The following is a 17,018-nucleotide window of genomic DNA, read 5'->3' on the forward strand; positions in this document are numbered from 1 at the left end:
TGTCTACCAACACATGATCTCGTGTCTACAAAAGTGGAAAAGAATGTCTCATGTTGACTGAAAAAGTCCCACCAGCCAGTTGCTGGCACCAACAATCAGCTTACATGTTTCCTCTGATTACAGCAACAACTACAACAAGCGTGCCCTCCTCCTCACGGTTCTGTGGAATCGCACACACCACTCACTTACACATAAACAGCATCAGACAAGCCTGTTCCTCCCCCCCTGCTGTGATGAATGACGTTTGCAAACAGCGGATCACAACACCACCCGCTAGGCTTAATTAGTCATTGTCACAAATCAATTAGATGGAGGGGGATGTTCAGTGTCTTCATCACTTTTGCTCTCGATTGATGCTCCTGGTCCGATATGTTTCCACCAAGACGCTGTGAAAGGTAAACTCAGATGGAGCTTACAGCTGTTTATCTTGTTAAATGACTAGAGAAAAATGTCCAGATGTATCACAGAAACTGAAGCTTTTTTTGGCTTGCGTTGGGTTTACAAAATCAATTCCTCAAATTATACTGACCTTGATTTAGGCGATGCAGTATTGAGCCATCAAATCCATAAATCTAATGTCTTTTAAAACAACTCTTTGTATTTTTTCATGGAAAACACAGTTTCTTTGTTAGTTTTCAGTGTGAGAAATAAAAGAATCGACTTTTCTTCAGTTTAACTCTTTAGAACTGAACAATACAGATTTTAAAATTGGAATTTTTTCTATATTTAATTTAAATCAAATTGAACGCAAACAACAACTTGCTTCTATCAGCTGCCTGTCCAGTTATTGTCATCCTTTTTCATTGGTCGGGGAGAACAGAGTCCTCAGCAGTGTTGTGCATGTTACTTTAAAAAAAGCTAGTCTGCAAATCCACTGTCTCTGCTACTTCCTGTTGTTGCGATCTAGCGTGGAGAAAGCATCAGCACCGCCCACTTGACTCTGTAACCAATCATTAGGTTAAGGCAGGGGTGGGCAAACTACGGCCCGCGGGCTGGATCCGGCCCGCCTCCACGTTTGGCCTGGCTCACTGAACAATATCAGTGATTTTTTTTTTTTTTAATCTGGCCACACGATCAATATGTGGCATTTTATTCCTTCTGCAGTCTGTGTCCAGATCTGAAACCCTCTAAAAATCTAGTCTTCTCTTTCTACGTCGCAGTTCATCTTTCCCGGTTTAGCTCATTCTTAGAGTGATTATGCTGCTTTTTTAAAACAGTGCACCATGTTCTGTGTCCCGATTGGCTAGAGACCTTGTCTGCACCTAATTTCTATGAAGATTTGAGAATTTAAACAAGAGAAAAGGGTGAAAATGTTTATGTCTGTCTGAGAAAAGTGTAAAACTCCTCACTGTAGGCAGTGAGGAGTTTTACTGCCATAAAACGTCGGTAATCATTCTTCGTGGATTTCACCGATCACGGGTTATTTTTAGAACGTAACTCTTGCAATAAACGAGGGAACTCTGTACTGGTGAAAAGGTAATGCAGATATCAGCTTAGCTGCAGCAGAAGACAGAGAAATTTGCTTTTTCATTATTACTGGATAAGAAACAGACGTGCAGGACACAACACAGCTGCTCAAACTGTGAGAGGTGTGAGAAGCTGCAGCCCTCAAAGTTTTTATTAGGATTATGACCGGAGAGGATCAATTATTTATTGTTTTTTAGTGGGTTTTTTTAATGTATCAGTATATTTTTTTTATCTTTGAAAATCATAGTGTTATGTGATCATTGTTTTATTTCATAAATAATGTTGTTTATTTTATTAAAAGGTTCATGAATGAATTAAACTTTATTCATACAGCACTTTACAACTCCTTGAAGGTACCAAAGGGCTTCACAAAAAAAATAGATCTAAAATGGGAACAAAAGTTTTAAACTAAAAACTCTACAATATTCTGTTTTAGAACAGAAATGTTTTCATCTACATTCCATGTATATCATTCTCACTCCACGAATCTGCTCGTGGTCCGGCCCTTCTGTCGAATTTTAGAACCCAATGTGGCCCGCAAGTTAAAATAATTGCCCACCCCTGGGTTATGGAGTCACCAATCATGACTCTTTAACCTAATGATTAGGTTAAGGAGCCATGATTGGTGACCTCATGAGTCACCATGAGGTAACGTCGTACAGAAGACACTTGTGGAGCGCTGAAAGCTGATCAGTAATCTGTGAAGTAACACACCAAGACTTATGCTAAGTAACCATACCAGTGTAGTGGCAGGGATGAAAGCTAGGGTACTCCGTTACCTAACCCATTTGTCGTTAGTGGCACAATGCCGTAATACTTAGACGGCATTACTCCCAACACTGGTCGTCAGCGTCGGCTGGCTGTGGCCTCAGAGATCCTCTTTTAAAAGATAAGATTTGAACCTATCATCACAGCCGGCAGAGCTCTGGCTCCCATCATTTCTGGCTGCACAGCTGTCAGCTAGGAATGTGGACACTTTTCAACACATTTCACTGAGTCCCTCGATGCCAAGCCACAGACAAAGAAACCTTTCAGTGTTAGTTTTCACCAGCATACATAAGCTGTTTTCCCCTTATCTGTCCTGACTGGACCTTTCTGAATGAATGCCTTGGAGGTAGCAAATCAATTTTCTTATCCCTCATCTCTTTAACTGTTGATATGCGGCTTGGCAGAAGTGGGTCCTCCGTTAGTGCAGCAGAGGCTGACACCCATTATACTAACCAGTGTGCTCCATGCGCTGGTTTCAGCTGGAGGAATTACATTTTATTTCTGAGAACAGTTAAAAAGTTCTTCAAATTCCCTACCTGTAAAAATCTGTTTACACTGAAAGTTCCCGTTGGAGTTTAAACATTCCATCGCACTTTCCTTTAATGATCCACTCCAATCATCTTTTGCTTTATTTTGAAAAGTTCCCAGTGGTCTTTTAATTACGATTATGCTGTTTTGAGCCAAAATCAAATAACTTGCATTGTTTTCTAGAACATAGTTTCTGCAGATCAGCAGTTGTTCTATAGAAAATCGACTCCAAGTTGTGGGCGGGTGGGATTGTTGGTGTGGAGTAAGGCCACCTCCATTTCCTTAAGTTGTGGGCGGGTGGGATTGTTGGTGTGGAGTAAGGCCACCTCCATTTCCTTAAGTTGTGGGCGGGTGGGACTGTTGGTGTGGAGTAAGGCCACATCCATTTCCTATCATCCCTTTGTTTACACTCTCTCCTGTTGGCTTACAGTCCCTTACAAACCCAACATAATATTCCCGGCGCAACATCATGACGAACAGGATCTGAGCTATCCAGCCAGACAGTTTTGAGCCAGATGTCAGCTCGGATGAGGCAAACAAAGACGTACAGTACAGACCTTCTCATTCATTTGAATGAGGTTCGTCCAAACTTTTGGTCTATACTGTACTTGGATCTGTTTGTCTTCAAGTGGATGCATCAGAATGGAGTGAAGCAGGGAGCTTGTGGTCCACCCAGCGTATTTTCTACATCACAAATAAGCTCTTTTTAAAACAACATTTTTTCATCTGTTCTCGCTTCACAACAATCTGAACAAAGAAATACAATTTTAAGCCTAATTTTATATATTAATGTACTCTATCACAAGAAAAATACTACAAGAACATGTTTAAAACACCATTTTACACACTTAGTGCTTTTAGTTCAAATGGTTGTTTTTGCTGCATTCCAGTATTTTAAAGCTCTTTTCTTCTATTTGTACTGTTCCTTCCAGATTCTGGTCTAAGCAGTCCTCAGAGTGAAGCTGAATTTCAATATGAAAGTTAGTCTTTGTCTTTTTAGAATTCATCCACTGGTGGTGAAACATAATGTTTATTTGTTTTAACTCACCTCAATTCACAATGCATAACTTGCACTTGTTTCATTAGATAAAAACAAAAGCAGTCACTAATTATCTCTGCTTCTTAAAGACACTCAGCTTTTTATTATTTTTATTTCTTTATTTTCAATGCCAGCCACAGTATTCAGCTGTGCTGTTTCGCCACGCATTAATCCGCCCCGCACAAATAACCTTTCCGATCACTTCTGATGAAGCTTTGAAGATGTTTTACAAGAACACAGTCTGTGTTTTTCCTGCTGCGATGCTTCAATCCGTGTTGTTCCTCACATCCTTGTTGTTGTGCCCCCCCCCCTCCTTTTTTCCTCCTCTTCCTTCACCACCAATGCTCCATTTCCATCGCGAGCCAACGGGGTCTTTTATGTGCTCAGAGATAACGAGCAGAATTAATTAAAGCGCTGCCAAACAATGCCATGACATTTGATCAGCCCTTCTTTCTGCAAAAGAATCATCCAAGAGAAAAGCTGAATTTCTACCCCCTCTCTTTTTTCTGTTTCTTTTTTTTTTTCTTCCTTTAACCAAAGACAAACCCCCCATTTAATATGGAAATATGCAACATTTTAAACCAGCCTAGCTTATCATAAAGAATCACTGTTTTTCAAGCACATCAAGTACAGCTTGGGAGTCTGGAAAAGTGTAATTAAAACTTAGTTGTTTTTTTTTTGTTTTGTTTTTTTAGAGTGTTCACTGATCATCGCGCTGTTGATTGCAATAAAAAAAATAGTCTGTGTCTGTGAGAGGAGGGGTACTTTGTGTGGGAGAGGTTAGTATGGAGGAGATGGGTGAGGGCTTTGGATTTTTTAAAGAATAACAATGATTTGTCCTTGTGTGACTTTGCTCACGTCACTGAGAAGCCTCGTTTGGAAACCCGATGTGTGCCTTCAGCTTCAAAATAAGAAATGAAAGAGAAAAAAACAGCGAGTTTGGAAAAGCAACTCAGTATTTCATGCAGATATAGGAAGTCATTTTAGGCTAATTAAGTAAAAAACATTTTTTTACGGTTTGAATCCTATAAAAATTTCCACAAGTATTATCCCAGACTACTCTGATGATGCAGTGCATCATGCATTTTTTTTTCTTTAGCTGCAAAGATAAACACTTTAATCCAGAGGGTGTGTCTAATCACGGCGGGCATTTATACTTGCAGACGGAAATGTGGGCTGAACAAAAATACTGAAATAAACTGATAGAATCTGCAAAACTTGCCATTACACATAGTGAACCACTGAGCAAAATACACAACTGGACCCACACTAACTCAACAAAAACAGGCTTTGATGTGGCAAAAACATCCTTCTTGTGGTTTCTCGTGGAAAAAGGAGAACCCCTACTTTTAATACTTTTTCCTGAAATTTTTGGGATTGGAAAATGAGAACTAAACTTTAGGTTTTTTTTCAGAAAAAAAGTGTTCGACTTAAACAGGATTTTACACATGAGAAGCACTGGAATAAAGCTGCTGGATGTTTTATTAATATGCAAAAAAAGCAAAACAAGGTTGTGTTGTGTATGATTGTTGTTAGGTCAAGTGTTAATGTGGTGTGTCCGTTCATGGACTGTCATCTCCACTCGTCTCCCATGCGCTGTGTAATCTTCATGTAATTGAAAAGCACATCGTTCTCTGAGTGTGAAGTAAATTGCCATGACTAATGAAGACCATCAGGACAGAGACTTGGGCTCCTCTTAAGTGCAACCAAAGTAATCAAAGCCAGAGTGACTCCTGTGACATTGGAGGGATCTTAAGTTATGTCATTAAAAAAAGAAAGCATACCACGTGTGATTTGGTAGATACGTACAACGGTTGTGGCTGTTTTTTTGTGCAGGGGAGTCTCAGGTTTTCTGACTTTTGACATCAACAGTGGACAGGCAAAATGGCCGCTTACTAAAAATATAAAAGTGTTAAGTATTGCCAGGGACAGAACTACAATCCATGGCTGTTCAATATTCCATTACATGGCCTCAGCATTATGCTCCTAAATGGATTAGTGACTGGAGTGCAGAGCACTACTGATAATATTATGGCAGGGGGCTGCACTGTGCTCAGAGGATAGTGGAGCAAGCTCAAAAGAAGAAATGGAATTCACATTTTTCCCCACTCGAGTGAGAGGCTTTTTTCCCCCCAGAGAATTGTTTGGGATAAATAACTTGGTGGAAGGATTTGGGAGAAATGCGAATTGGAAATGTTGAGGAGGTATCTTTGTGATGCTGAAAGGTGAGGGATGTTTATCTTGTTGCTCACTGGTTGGAAGTGAACCCACATGTGGAAGAAAGGCTTCCCTGCTCGCTTTGCACCTGCTGCTGGAATGGAGCTGCTTTCTGTCACCGGCACCACTCACTTTCCTGACCCCACCCCCCCCCCCCCCCCCCCCCCCAATCTCCCATCACACATCACTTCCCACATGCTCCCAGGTCAGCGCTCCGTTTGAAAACACCTGACAAAACCAGACCATAAGAACAAAACTCAGAGTTGATCATTCATCCAAAAAGATGGCCTGCATTGGTCATTTTATATAGGTTTAAACGAAAAGCCAAGAAAAGAAAAGAGTCTTTAACTGAAACTTATTATGGAACTGCTTAAATAGATCACATTAGATTTCACAAGATCAAATAAAGTGGCAGTCATGAATTCAACTCTAAATAATTATTGTTAATAACAAGTGTAAATGTTTTTCCCAAATGTAGAAACTGAATTTTTAACAAATTCTATTGCACTAGATTTCTCAAAAACAATTCAAGTGGCAACAAAAAGTATTTTTTAGTTTGTAAGTCAACTTTGAAAAATTATTTTTAATCAAAAGTCTATTTTTTGCACAAATTTGTAAGAAAAAGAATGTATTTTTACAAGTTTAGTGATATTTTCTTGCAATTATTTAAAAATTATTTCTGTTTGAAAAAACAAAACAAATTTAATAGAATTTAACTTTTGAATGAAGACAAAAAGTATTCTCATCAAATATTTTTTAGTAATTGAGAGATCCAGCAAAAACTCAGCTTTATTAATAAATGTGCTAAACTACTGAATCTAATGATTCTTCTAAATGTCTTTGCCATGCTCAGTAACAGTTCGTGTAACATTCACGTACCGTCAACATGTTTGTACAAATATATACGTAAAAATTAATTTTAACAAGTTTATTATTTCAAATTTTACCTTTAGTGACCCTCTAAAATAAAGAAAAAATAATGGTTTAATCAACGAAATTGAGAGAATTCAGTTTTTGAAGAAATATTCTGCTATAATTTATACATTTACCAAGCTGCATGTCTAAATGTGCTAAAAACATACATTGAGACAAACTTTGTCAAGTTTTCTGACCGTCATCGGTTTAAACCATTGATTTCTCCAGTTTTTAAGCTCTGACCTGGTTTTATCGAGTACCTGTAACTTCACCAGCCGGTACTTGTTTACCTGTGTATGATAATCAAATGCACGGCAGCTTCCAGCCACTACTGACCAACTGTCCTTGTCGTGTTTGCAAGAAACCCGCTCCAACTGTGTGCAATCTCCAAATCCTCTACACCACTTTTCAAATGACCCGTCTTTCTAATCCTATGCTGTTGTTTTTCCTCACTTTTTTCTGGCGGGCAGGTATGCTGAATCATCCTCCTATCCCTATCTCAGAGCTGGCTGAGCACACAGAACTTCTCAAAGCAAACGACAACCTCAAGCTATCCCAGGAATATGAGGTGAGTAGGTTCCCATGTTCTGCAAGATTGTTTTTCAATTAAAAAATAAATTTCTTTCTGTTTTACTCTTGCTCGTTGGCTGTTTTGCATCAGGTGTTACTTAGGAATCCACTTTGCTTATGTTTTGATATATATTAAAAGCGTTCACAGTAGTCTTTTAATTATGATTAGGCTATATTTAGCCGAAATTAAAACAACAATGTCATTTTTTGAACATAGTTTCTGCAGAGCGGCAGTACTTCTTTGGAAATTTACCTGAGTTGTGGGCGGGACCATTGGTATGGAGTAACCCCCCCCCCCCCTCCCCCTCCCCTCTGAGAGCTCGAAGCAGGAAGCTTGTGGCTTGCCCAGCGTATTTTCTGCCACAAACACAATCTTTTCAAACATCATCTTTTTCTTCATCTGATACTGATTGCCAACAATTTGAGTAGTTTATCTAATAGATAATAATTGGTTTATCTAATAGATAAACTACTGAGCTTAGTTTTCTTAACATATGTACACAATCATCAAAACACTGCCACAAGAACACCAAAAAAACCACAAAAACACAATTTTCGTCAGAGTGGGTCTTAAAGAAGTTATAAAAAAAGGTCTAATCTTGTAAAATTTCTTGAAGTTGGTTATTCCGAACATTTCAAATAAACTTCCCTTCTATTTAGCGTACAGTTCTGATAAAACCCAGTTGACAACACAAAAGTTAAAACCCTTTTGTGTCACCAAGAAATAAAACGTCAGCTTGCAGCTAAGGGGAGACTACATGATTTATAAAGAAAAGAAAGCGCAGGATCTAACTGTTTAGCTGTTTGAAAAACATTAATAAAATTGCAGGGCCCAACTAGAAATTCTTTACACACTGCAACAAACTCACAGCAAAGATTTTCCCTCCTCTACAATAGAGATTTAGCGTTTTTTTTTTTCTTTTTCTACGCAGAGCTCCACACTGCTAGGCATGCTTTATGGGCGTGACAGCCTCTGTGTGTGTGTAGTGGGGGTAACAGAGCTGTCTGAGCTTTGAGAGCACGGCGGTTATAAATGGCACCAGAGTTGATTAGAAATCAGGAGCGCTGAATCAGCTCTCGTTTGCATACAAGCAATATCCCCTGCTCGCTATCCCTAAATCACAGAGGCTGTCGTTGTGCTGCACGCCAGCCGTAGGTAGGAAGTGGGTACACCAGCATAGATTGCCGTCATCATGCCTGCTGGTAGATGTTGGCGGATAATGACTTCTCATAGCAATTCAGTATTTCTTGGGTATCTATTATTCATAAATCCACATCCAGGCTGTATACCAAATGGGCAAGCTTGTTCCATCCGAAGCAAAAGCGGGAGACAAGAGATGTGATGCCAAGGTTGAGGCTACAACTTCTAATTGCTGGCTTTGAGCGGAAGCTTAAGCCACTCACTCATCTCTCTTATTTTCCCTTCTCTCTCTCGAGTTCTCTCGGCGTCTTTCTGCCCCCTCACACCTTCCAGCCCTCCGGAAGAATAAATGACCAAATTAAATAGAGAAGTGTACTTTTAATTTTGTTATTTTCTTGATGAATGGCTGCTCGACCTCACGTCCAAGCTCGCCAAGTGTGGCTCTACGGCGTTTTTTTGCTGATTGGTTTTTAGCCAGGCAGGACATGAGAGAGCGGTGAGAAATGGAGTGCAGAGAGAGAAACAGCTAATGATGAGAAATCAGTAAGGAGAGCGAGCAAGGCATCACAGCAGGGGAAAGGGAGATGGGGGGGAGGGGGGTAATTCGATGCCTAAACAGGAGCGAAATACAACAGACTTTTACCTTTTGATACTTGGCATTTAGATTCTGTGCTATCACTGTCTGCTGTACCAGTCCGGTCCCACTGACAATGCCAGAGATATTTTAGAATTTAAAAACCTACTTCAGAGGAAATCGTGATTTTGGTGTTTTTAATATGTTTCTGTGGCATTTTTTCTAATGATAGAGGATATATACAAAGAAAATTACACTCAAAATTGCATTTCTGGTTATTTCTATGTTCAAATCTTTGTGAATCAGGAGCAGATGAAAAAATGTTGCTTAAAAGAAGATTCTATTTAACACTTAGAAAATATTCTGGACGTTTCACCATAAACTCCCTGCCCCGCTCCATTCCAAGTCACACAGTTGCAAATAGCTCCAATATTGCTCGCCTTTTTTGTTACACCGCTAGTGTTAGGTTGGGGGCTGGGAGTGGCTGTAAGCTTGCAGAAGAGTGTGTAAGCAGACAGCTCTTAGCAACGGAGAGGGGAAGGGGGCAGAGTTGCTCGGGCGCCAAGAGTCCCACCCACAACTCAGAGGCAGATTTCTAAAGAACGACTGCCGCTCTGCAGAAACTATGTCCTGAAAAGCGACTTTGATTTTCGCTAACAACTGCATAATTAAAACTAAAAGACCACTGGGAACGTTTTTACAACAGATCAGAAGATGCCTTAGCAATTTAGGAAACGTACATCAGACAGGATATGAAAAAAAAAAGAAAAGAACCATGAAGAGATCAGGATAAGGAAAATGGAGACGGAGGAAAGAGAAAATACAGGGAAGGAAGGCGGATGGAGAAGGTAGGGCTTAAAACAGAGGGAAAATCTCATTACTGATGATTACATGCAGATTGCATGTTAGATTAGGTTTCAGGCCAGAGTTAAGTCTCCAGTCTAAACTCCAAATCTAATTGAAGCCTCAATCCTCACACCAACTGAGTGCCAGATGCTGGACAAACCAATTGTAATGAAATGCTTAATGATCCTGAGAGAGGCCCAGGACTCATTTTGAATTCTTGCACGTTGAAGATGATGAATTCTGCATATTCTGAAACGCGGAGGCACATTTAAAGACCCTGCATCAAAAGAGGAGCGCTGCTTTCTTTAATCATATTGATAATCAATATTAAACAGTTAAAAACCAAAGCTGTGTTTCGGGCACTCAACACGCAGCTTTCTTAGCATGGTATATGCTTGTTCTAAAAGTGCACTAACCTTCTCAATCTCTGTCTGTTGTTGATGTTAGGCATATATTGTTATAGCCCAGCTCCTTTCACTGCTTCTCTGATTGCCTCTTTGTGTGTGCATGTCGTGCCTGCCTCTGCCTCCCATCAGTCTATTGATCCAGGCCAGCAGTTCACCTGGGAGCACTCCAACCTGGAGGTGAACAAGCCCAAAAATCGTTACGCCAACGTCATCGCCTATGACCACTCCCGCGTCATCCTGGCTCCTATTGAGGGTAAGACTCGCCCACACACTCCCCCGCCTTCACCACCTCCGATAAGATCTCATGTCACTCCAGATAACCTGGCAAACCCCCAGTGAAAGTCAGCTGAAACGAAGCTGGCTTTAGATTTCAGTGAACAAAACTAAATACAGTTAGTTACAGTCAGTCACAATCACAAGCCAAGCGATGCTCAAAGGCACATCAGCGCTTACGGAAAAGAGTCAAACCGTCATCTAATTGCAGGTTTGCAAATGTGAGAAACAGAAGACGAGATAGTTCTGGTTCATATCCCAGCTGGGACCTTTCTGTGTGGCGTTTGCATGTTCTGCTAGTTTTCTCCGGGAACTTTGGTTTTTGTCCCACAGTTAATTTGTGTCTTTAAATGGCTTTTAGGTGTGCATGTGAGTGTGTGTTCATGTGTGGCCCTGCGACAGACTGGCGACCTGTTCAGGGTGTACTCTTCACCCAACAGTTGGTTTGAGCAGCACCGTTAAGACGGACCTGGCTACAGGCAAGATGGTCCTTACCGGACCTAATAACAGACCCTAATCCAAACCCAAAAGTGTTAAGAATTTTAGTAAAACCTAAAATGGGATAAAACATATCTCTTAGTCCTGGACGTTGATTTCTGTAGCTCCATTGTCCCCAAATGAGATTCAGCAGGTTCTGAAGGAAATATTTTGTGTGTTTGAATGTTGAAGTTCTTGCATCACAGCAACAAGGCAGTTTATGCAACTCAATTATTTTGAAACAAGGACTTTTTTCGGCTCATCACTCCGTCCAACACTCATGTAACACATTTAAAGGGACCCAAGTCTTTAACCAGTGTTTGCAGTATCCGTTTGTCTCATCAGATTGGATCTTCACTCTTGTCCTCCCTCTAACTGCCAATAGACACTGAGTACTTTGAATCTCCGAGCCAGAAAACCTCTTCCTCTGCCTCTGAAATCTTAAGGGACGCTGTCAGACGTACTCAGCCTTTGCTGGTGACATTGTCCTGTCTTTGAATCACCCCAAGAGCTCTCGACTCTTCATAGTCGTGCCAAACGCTGCACTCCAACTGTATAAGCTAACTGCACAGTTTTGATTTTGACACTGCTGGAGTCGGGCCGTTTTAACACTTCGACAACATACATTAGAAAATTATCCTAGGGAAACAAACGCCTCGTCCATAAATACATAAATTAATCAAGTCTCAAATTTCTATTTTACACTGCAGTGATTTTGCTATTAGTTGCGGCAGTGGAAGAATCCATGCGGGCCACCATTCCCTGTTCATTTAGCTGTGACTAAAGCCAAAGCAAAAACGAGGCATCACTTTTAATAATGTTTTTTTTTCTCTCTTTTTGTCTTTTCTTTCTTAAGGCTCTCCTCTTTTCTTGTTCTAACCCACCAGCCTTTGTTGCACTCCTTTCCTATCTGACGGTTGTTTTCACCATGGCTTTCCCCTTAAGTGGGTCTATTTGACTGTTTGACGCTCGAGTGAAAATCAGTCACTCAAAGTGATACTCTAAAACCAGTGTGCTGTGGCCTAATCGATGTTATACCAGCATCATACCAGTGGTGTGGCATGTGTGATGTATTCATGGGATTTGCTTACAGTCCTTCTCTGATAAAAATTATGTTTTTTGAGTATTTGACATGTACGTGTCACATTTTTCTCGTGAAAGAGAACAAATGTTATAAGAAATCATTTCATTTTTGCATTTCAGAGTATTTCTCCTTTTAAGTGTCTGTCAATCCAACTGTCACAAAGACAGTCGGTTTGGAATTAATAAGCTGTTGTGATGTCACAACGGCCCAGGAGCGCATGCACATTGCACAAGCTTCCTGATCTGACCCGTCCCGTGTGCACAAGCTCAGGTGCAAAGGAAGAGAAGATCGCACATTGCTGCGTGGCCCGCACATATTTTAAATGCATCCAAGGGTGGATTTTTTGTACTATTTCACAAAGTTTAAGGCCAAAAAGCGCGCAATTAATTTTTTTTTAAACTTAATTTAATGATTTTTTTGAACCAGTTTATTGTGAAACACAAAGGTAGCTGAATTGGTGAATGTGCCTTGCACACCTTTACAGGGATTACAAAGTCACATTTCTTTGTACACACTAAAGCTGAGCAAGGGTTCCCAATCGACCGACTGTTGCTGGAATCAATGGAGCGATGGTTCATTAACTTCTTACATAATTTATTTCCATACAGGCTTTATACCCTCGTAGTATATTAAATTCAATCTGCTGCATCTTGTCTTCAAGATGACCATTTATTTAAAAATATCGTTGAAGTTATTGTTAACCCTGTAAATCAAAATAAATATAAAACAAATAAAAATATATAAAAATAAACATTTTTTAATCTATTTGATGGAATTTACATATAAGATAGAGAAAAATCATATATTTAATGAGATGTAGATAGTATCAGTAATGATGCTTCTCTTCTCTCGATTGTTTGTTTAGTCTTTACTTTTTCTTGTGTGTTTTTTTAACTGACACTTAAATACTAAAGCTTCAAATCAAAAGGTGCTAATAAGGCGTGAAGTGAAAACCCTCAGATAAATTAAACATGAGGAGGATTTTAAAAAAAAAAGAGATGTTAGTATAAGAAAACTTTATTCCTAAATCCTGTGTCTCTCTGCTTGTAGGAATCACAGGCAGTGACTACATCAACGCCAATTACATCGATGGCTACAGGAAGCAAAACGCCTACATTGCCACCCAAGGTCCATTACCTGAGACCTTTGGGGACTTTTGGCGGATGGTGTGGGAACAGAGAGCTGCCACTGTTGTCATGATGACCAAGCTGGAGGAAAAGTCACGGGTAAGTCCACTCTATCTGCTTTTTGAGGCAGCTGCTCTGTTTTTAGTCAGGCTTCTTTGTAAACCCCCTGTGACCTCAGCAGCTCCTCTAAAAAATATGTTGTTGTTTTTGAATAAACCACAAAATAAAATCACTGTTTCACAAGACCAGAGACATCAAACAGCTGCTGACAGTGGCGCAGATTTACATTGATTTGCCGGCGTTACTGTTGAACTCAGCTGGTGTGTAATCAGACTTTACTTTCTTGAGGTTGATTGCTTGCAGAGGGCTGCAGAAACATGAGGGAAATCACAAGGGAGCTTGATAAAGCAGAGTTAACTCAAAGACAGTCAGCCTGTGCACATCTGATGAGTTGGTCTCCGTCGGGATTACCTTCTCAAAACTTGACCCTGTTTTCTCTCCTTATTTGCAGTGGAAATTACGCGTAATTGCATGTTTTCCACAGCGAGGGTTGCATAGCAAGTTGTTGCTCCTCGACTGCACAATGCAGACAACTAAATTTACATTTCAAGCAACAGCGTGTTCCTGCAGATTTACAGTATCTGTGACTGGAACCTCCCACTACCATCTGGCAAAGGCAGAGGAGAGAGGAGAAATAGTGCACAGATAGACTTAGAGTCAGGTGTTCTTTACATATTTTATTGTGGAATTTTAAATCTTAAAGACCCACTCTGATGAAAATGCTGTTTTTGTGTTTTTAACATGTTCTTGTGGCATTGTTTTCTCATGATGGAGGACACATGAAGAAAATTGTTTTTCTGATTTTTTTCTTCATTCAAATCGTTGTTAATCAGAAGCATTAAAAATATGCCATTGGAACAGCTTGTAAGGGGGACTTATAAGTTACTACTGCAAGCCACAGGCTCCCTGCTCCACTCCATTCTGATGCATCCACATGTAAAAAAAATAGACCCATGTACTTCTTTCTTTTCTTGTCTGATCAGCATTTGGCTCAACACTGTACAGCCGGATAGATCCAATGTTTCTCACCATTTTTGTTGCAGTTGTAATGTGAGGTAGGGGTTGTGAGGGGCTGTAAGCTAGCAGTACAGAGAGCAAACAGATGGATGATAGGAAGAGAAGCGGGCTTACTCCGCACCACTCGTCGGGCAAATTTCTAACTACTGCCGCTCTGCAGAAACATTCCCAGAAAACGACACAGGTTTTAGGATTTTGGCTAAAAATTGCATTGTTGTAATTCAAAGACCACTGGGAACAATTTTAAAAGGGTTAGATCAAAACGCGATTTGAATGGGACAATAAAATTCAATTTACTGGTAGTGCAAAGAACCAGCTACCATGTTATCTATCTGCCTACGTCTTTAGGCTTTGCCTAAAAGTCTGAGCTCATGAAATAATTAAGAGTTGACAGATATCCAAGGACTGTTCTTTGTACCTGTGATAACAAATCACTCCAAAATCCGATAAATCATTTTCCAACGCTAAAGAAGCTGATGCTTTTCTTGCAATGGCCTCTGAATGTTCTGTGATGGTAACAGTACTCTACCAAACCAAAAGTCAAGAAGTCAACTGCGGCATTTTATCCTGTCAACTCAAACTTCTGTCAGCACCAGGCTCACTCACCCCAGGTTCTATTGTTTACCTATCTCTCGTCCTGCCATGCCCATTCCCCACCTGTCAAACGCGCTCAGGATTAGTGGGCAACAGAACTTGAGTGTCAGCTCAAGCAGGAAATGGAAGAGGGAGCAAGGCAAGCAGCACGTCTCCCTCACGCGCTGTCACGTCTCGTTAGAAGTCGGCCGGTGTACCACACCCCAAAAGTGACAGACTCCTTATTAGGTGGCATTGAGGAGCGCAAGTGTTATCAGAGATATTCCACTCAGACCCCAGAGGAAAGTCTGCTGAGGAATAAGACGAAATCGGTTTAACTTCTTCTAAAACTGAGCTTTTACCAAGCAGAGAATGTCAGGACCTGAAATAAAACCAGCTGATTGTGATTTTCCGTTTATTTGTTTTGATGCTGCATCTTAGATAAACAATCTTTTATAGGAAAACGTCTTAGTTTATGACGGTAAGCTGGAAAAGTGCACCGGCTGTGACAGCCACATCTGTTCCCCATGTGCGTTCGGGTTTCCTGGAATTGCATTATGAAGGCGCAACCAATGAAGTTTTGGTTACTTGGCCCGTCGTTTCAATCAGCATAAGCGCTCCACTGCTCCACTGTCTGAACGCTGGTGATCCTGTGATTGTATGTGACATATTGCAGCTAACACCTCTGTTTCTTCATCTGCCTGTCTTTCTCACACTTGTGCTGTCCCAGATTAAGTGTGACCAATACTGGCCCAGTCGAGGCACAGAGACCTACGGCATGACCCAAGTGACCCTGCTGGACACCATAGAGCTGGCCACTTTCTGTGTCCGCACTTTCTCTTTGCACAAGGTAAGACTTTTCTTTTTTGACCAGTCACACAAAGGTGCAGACAAATACTCTGAGTAAAGCCTTAGTCACAACTTCACAACTATGGCTGGATACTGTGGGTAAAAATTGGACATACAGGTGGGCTTCCCGAAATATCAAGATTGTCGACCACTTGATGAGCCTGTAGAGTAAAAATGTTTATGCACGCTGCATGTGACATACAGTAAGTGCGTGCTCCTTGCCTGACTGTTAGAAATGAGGAAAATAGACAATAGTTTATGTGTGCATTCCTACAGGAATCATAGACATTTACGTATCTTGTGCACGCCCTGTGGGTACCTATTCAGCCTGGCACCGTAATGACTCAGTACTCGCACCTTACTAACGACTATTGTGAAGGCAATGCGATTGCATCACCTGCACGTTTATAAGTGCATGCAATTTACATTTTGCGTATTGGATACTTAAGCATATTTTTACCATGTGCACAACAATTGTACGTTCCATTTTCATGATGGCTTTCAAGATGACTGTAACGAGCATCAGGGGAATTGCAAGACACACCTGCGCTCCCTTTAAAGCTATTTTCACACCACCCTTGACAACGCGCGTTCAAGCAGCCACTTGCAATGAACTTTGACCTATTAAGGTCACAGATCTGGTAATGAAGAATGGCTGACATGCCCTTTAATTCATTGGACTGCCAACCGTTTGAAAATTGATCAGGGCTTGAAGCTTGTGCCCGGATTGAAGATGACACTAAGTCATTCATACATTGGAATGGAGTTGTGGGGAAAAAAAAGGCCTGGAGCAAGATGTTCGAGATTTTTACCGCTTCTACATTTCACACCAAGCCTATTCCAACTACATGTGCTAGTAAACAGTAGCAAAAGGGAAAAAAATAAGAAACCCCTTCCTGCTTGTCCAGTGTGAACACAATTGGCTTAACGTGCGTCCATTCTTGAACGGGCATCACATGTTCTGTGTGGACCCAGACAACCAAAAAAACCCTCAGCACCCTTACGGATCAACTTTTGCATGTGACTAAGGTTTTACAGAACTACAAAATGTATTATGAAGACCGTCTGAATAAAAAAATAAAAAAG

At 40.6% G+C, this 17,018-nt stretch overlaps 1 protein-coding gene across 12 annotated transcripts in view; it reads left to right on the forward strand.

The window, feature by feature from the left end:
- Window positions 1-17,018, forward strand: part of LOC101174175 (receptor-type tyrosine-protein phosphatase S) — a 245,929-nt gene that overhangs the window by 203,909 nt on the left and 25,002 nt on the right. For 7 of the 12 annotated variants that reach the window (XM_023954188.1, XM_023954190.1, XM_023954191.1 and 4 more), the window contains 5 exons: window positions 3,696-3,743; window positions 7,405-7,502; window positions 10,602-10,725; window positions 13,357-13,532; window positions 15,814-15,933. In XM_023954188.1, coding sequence (XP_023809956.1) covers window positions 3,696-3,743; window positions 7,405-7,502; window positions 10,602-10,725; window positions 13,357-13,532; window positions 15,814-15,933 — 566 coding nt within the window. The remainder of the gene's footprint in view (window positions 1-3,695; window positions 3,744-7,404; window positions 7,503-10,601; window positions 10,726-13,356; window positions 13,533-15,813; window positions 15,934-17,018) is intronic. The other 5 variants (XM_023954193.1, XM_023954194.1, XM_023954197.1 and 2 more) reach the window with 1 other exon arrangement.

This window comes from Oryzias latipes, chromosome 4, assembly GCF_002234675.1.
Source record: "Oryzias latipes chromosome 4, ASM223467v1".
NCBI lineage: Eukaryota > Metazoa > Chordata > Actinopteri > Beloniformes > Adrianichthyidae > Oryzias > Oryzias latipes.